The 1,818-nt window shown below is 38.4% G+C and overlaps 1 protein-coding gene across 1 annotated transcript; it reads left to right on the forward strand.

The window, feature by feature from the left end:
• The first annotated feature begins 854 nt into the window (after positions 1-854).
• LOC105316011 (E3 ubiquitin-protein ligase TRIM33-like) lies at positions 855-1,627 on the forward strand. Its single transcript, XM_011410798.2, has 2 exons — positions 855-866; positions 943-1,627. The coding sequence occupies exons 1-2, from the start codon at positions 855-857 to the stop codon at positions 1,621-1,623; spliced, it is 693 nt and encodes a 230-aa protein (XP_011409100.1). The 3' UTR covers positions 1,624-1,627.
• The last annotated feature ends 191 nt before the right edge of the window (positions 1,628-1,818 follow it).

The raw sequence follows: 1,818 nt of genomic DNA on the forward strand, positions 1-1,818 counted from the left end.
CCATGTCAGAGAACACTTGTTCAAAAGGTTGATATGATATTATTTGACAACCAACTTGTAATCCATGATTAACAGGTAACCCACTGATAGTAAGTACTGATGATAAGTTACCAGGACCACCGGGATCTGTAGAGGATATGTTTCTTTGTTGTTTGATAAACTCTGTCAGTGGAGCACTTCCCACTATCCAATTCAGTTCATTGCCAGTTCCTTCACAAGTAAAACTTCCTGTCTCATAAATAGGAACAGTAACAGAAAAAGGACCAACTGTTATATCTAGAAGAACACACAGGGTCAGTTAGACTTACTGGCACTTCGATACCTACCAGCACCATATGTTCCCTTTGAGATCACTGTACATAGAGTTATTACAACCTTCAACAACAGCGAAGCTATCGTAGAGGCACCCATTGCTGATCAGATCTATAGGCGGAGCTTTAAAATCAAGTAGCCTCATCATCATAGATAATAGAGTAAATGAATTATATTTACTCTAATATCTATGCAAAGCAGTGGCGTAGCTAGCCTAAATGAAGAGTGAGGGCACAGTGGGGGAACTGCATAAAGCAATACTTATGAATACTCAATATACATGTAGCAAGCTCAGTTGAGTCAGTTGCAACTTGTATCTATAGTCTTCATTTTCTTGACTAGCTACAGGGGCACAAGAAGCAGTTGTAAGGGCATTTGCCCCCACAGGCCCTTATGTAGCTACACCACTGATGCAAAGAGTTACATTTGAAGCAACAACAGTTACAGCTTAAGTAAACTAAATATTATCAGTTAGATCTACCAGAAGATTATTCACTTTCTCATAGGTATTAATGGCAGAAAACACAAGTCCAGCTATCACTATGACTTGTGAGGTTTGTTCAGAGAATTACACTGACCCCCTCATGCTTCCTTGTCTTCACTCATTCTGTAAGAAGTGTCTAATAAAAGTTAAAGACTGAGAAGCAAGGTAGTGCTGATACCTCATTAAAGTGTCCAACGTGTGACACTAGCGTTAATTTACCTGATGGTAAAATTGAAGGCCTCACTCAAAACCTTTGGCTTGAACATAAATCAAAAGAGGCGTCAATAAAAAAGAAGATTGGCATCAAGGAAGCAGTATCATGTGATAAATGTAGTGTTGATGATTCCACTGATGCAGCTGTCATGTATTGCTGTGATTGTGGCCAATTTCTGTGCGATCTTTGCAAGAAAGTTCATAAACGAAGCAAGAAAGAAGCCAATCACAAGTTGATCAATTTAGAAACAAAGGAATCTATTGAATTGCCTGCTATTAAGCATGAGGCAATTTATTGCATTCATCATTCTGAAAAGCTGACATACTACTGCAAGGATTGCGATAAATTGGTTTGTCAGATTTGTCTTAACATTCACCATAAAAGTCACAATTACAATTATTACCTTCATGAGGGTGATACAGCATGTAAAGCATTAATGGAAAGTGTTGCTAGTTGTGATGGAGTCATTCTTCCGGTCACTGAAGCTATTGCTAATGGAGAGAAGATGCTAGAGCAGATAGCAACACGTAAAGAAGAAGTAAGGCAGGAAATCAAGGAAAAGTTTGAAGAGCTTAAAGCTGCTTTAGATAAGAGATGCAATGATCTACTATAATAGAAACAGAAGATATTGCTAGTGCTAAAATGAGTTCAGTCGAGAAGCAACTGAACGGGCTTCGTAAACTAGTAAAACAAATTTCTCATGGTCGTCATCTTGCATCATCAGTGAGTGAGCATACTGATCCAGGTGAAGTTCTCAGTGTTAAGAAGCTAATCACCAATCAACTAGAGGAATGCATTGAAGAGTATA

Source organism: Amphimedon queenslandica, unplaced genomic scaffold, assembly GCF_000090795.2.
Source record: "Amphimedon queenslandica unplaced genomic scaffold, v1.1 AMPQUscaffold_6179_Cont21859, whole genome shotgun sequence".
Classification (NCBI taxonomy): Eukaryota; Metazoa; Porifera; class Demospongiae; order Haplosclerida; family Niphatidae; genus Amphimedon; species Amphimedon queenslandica.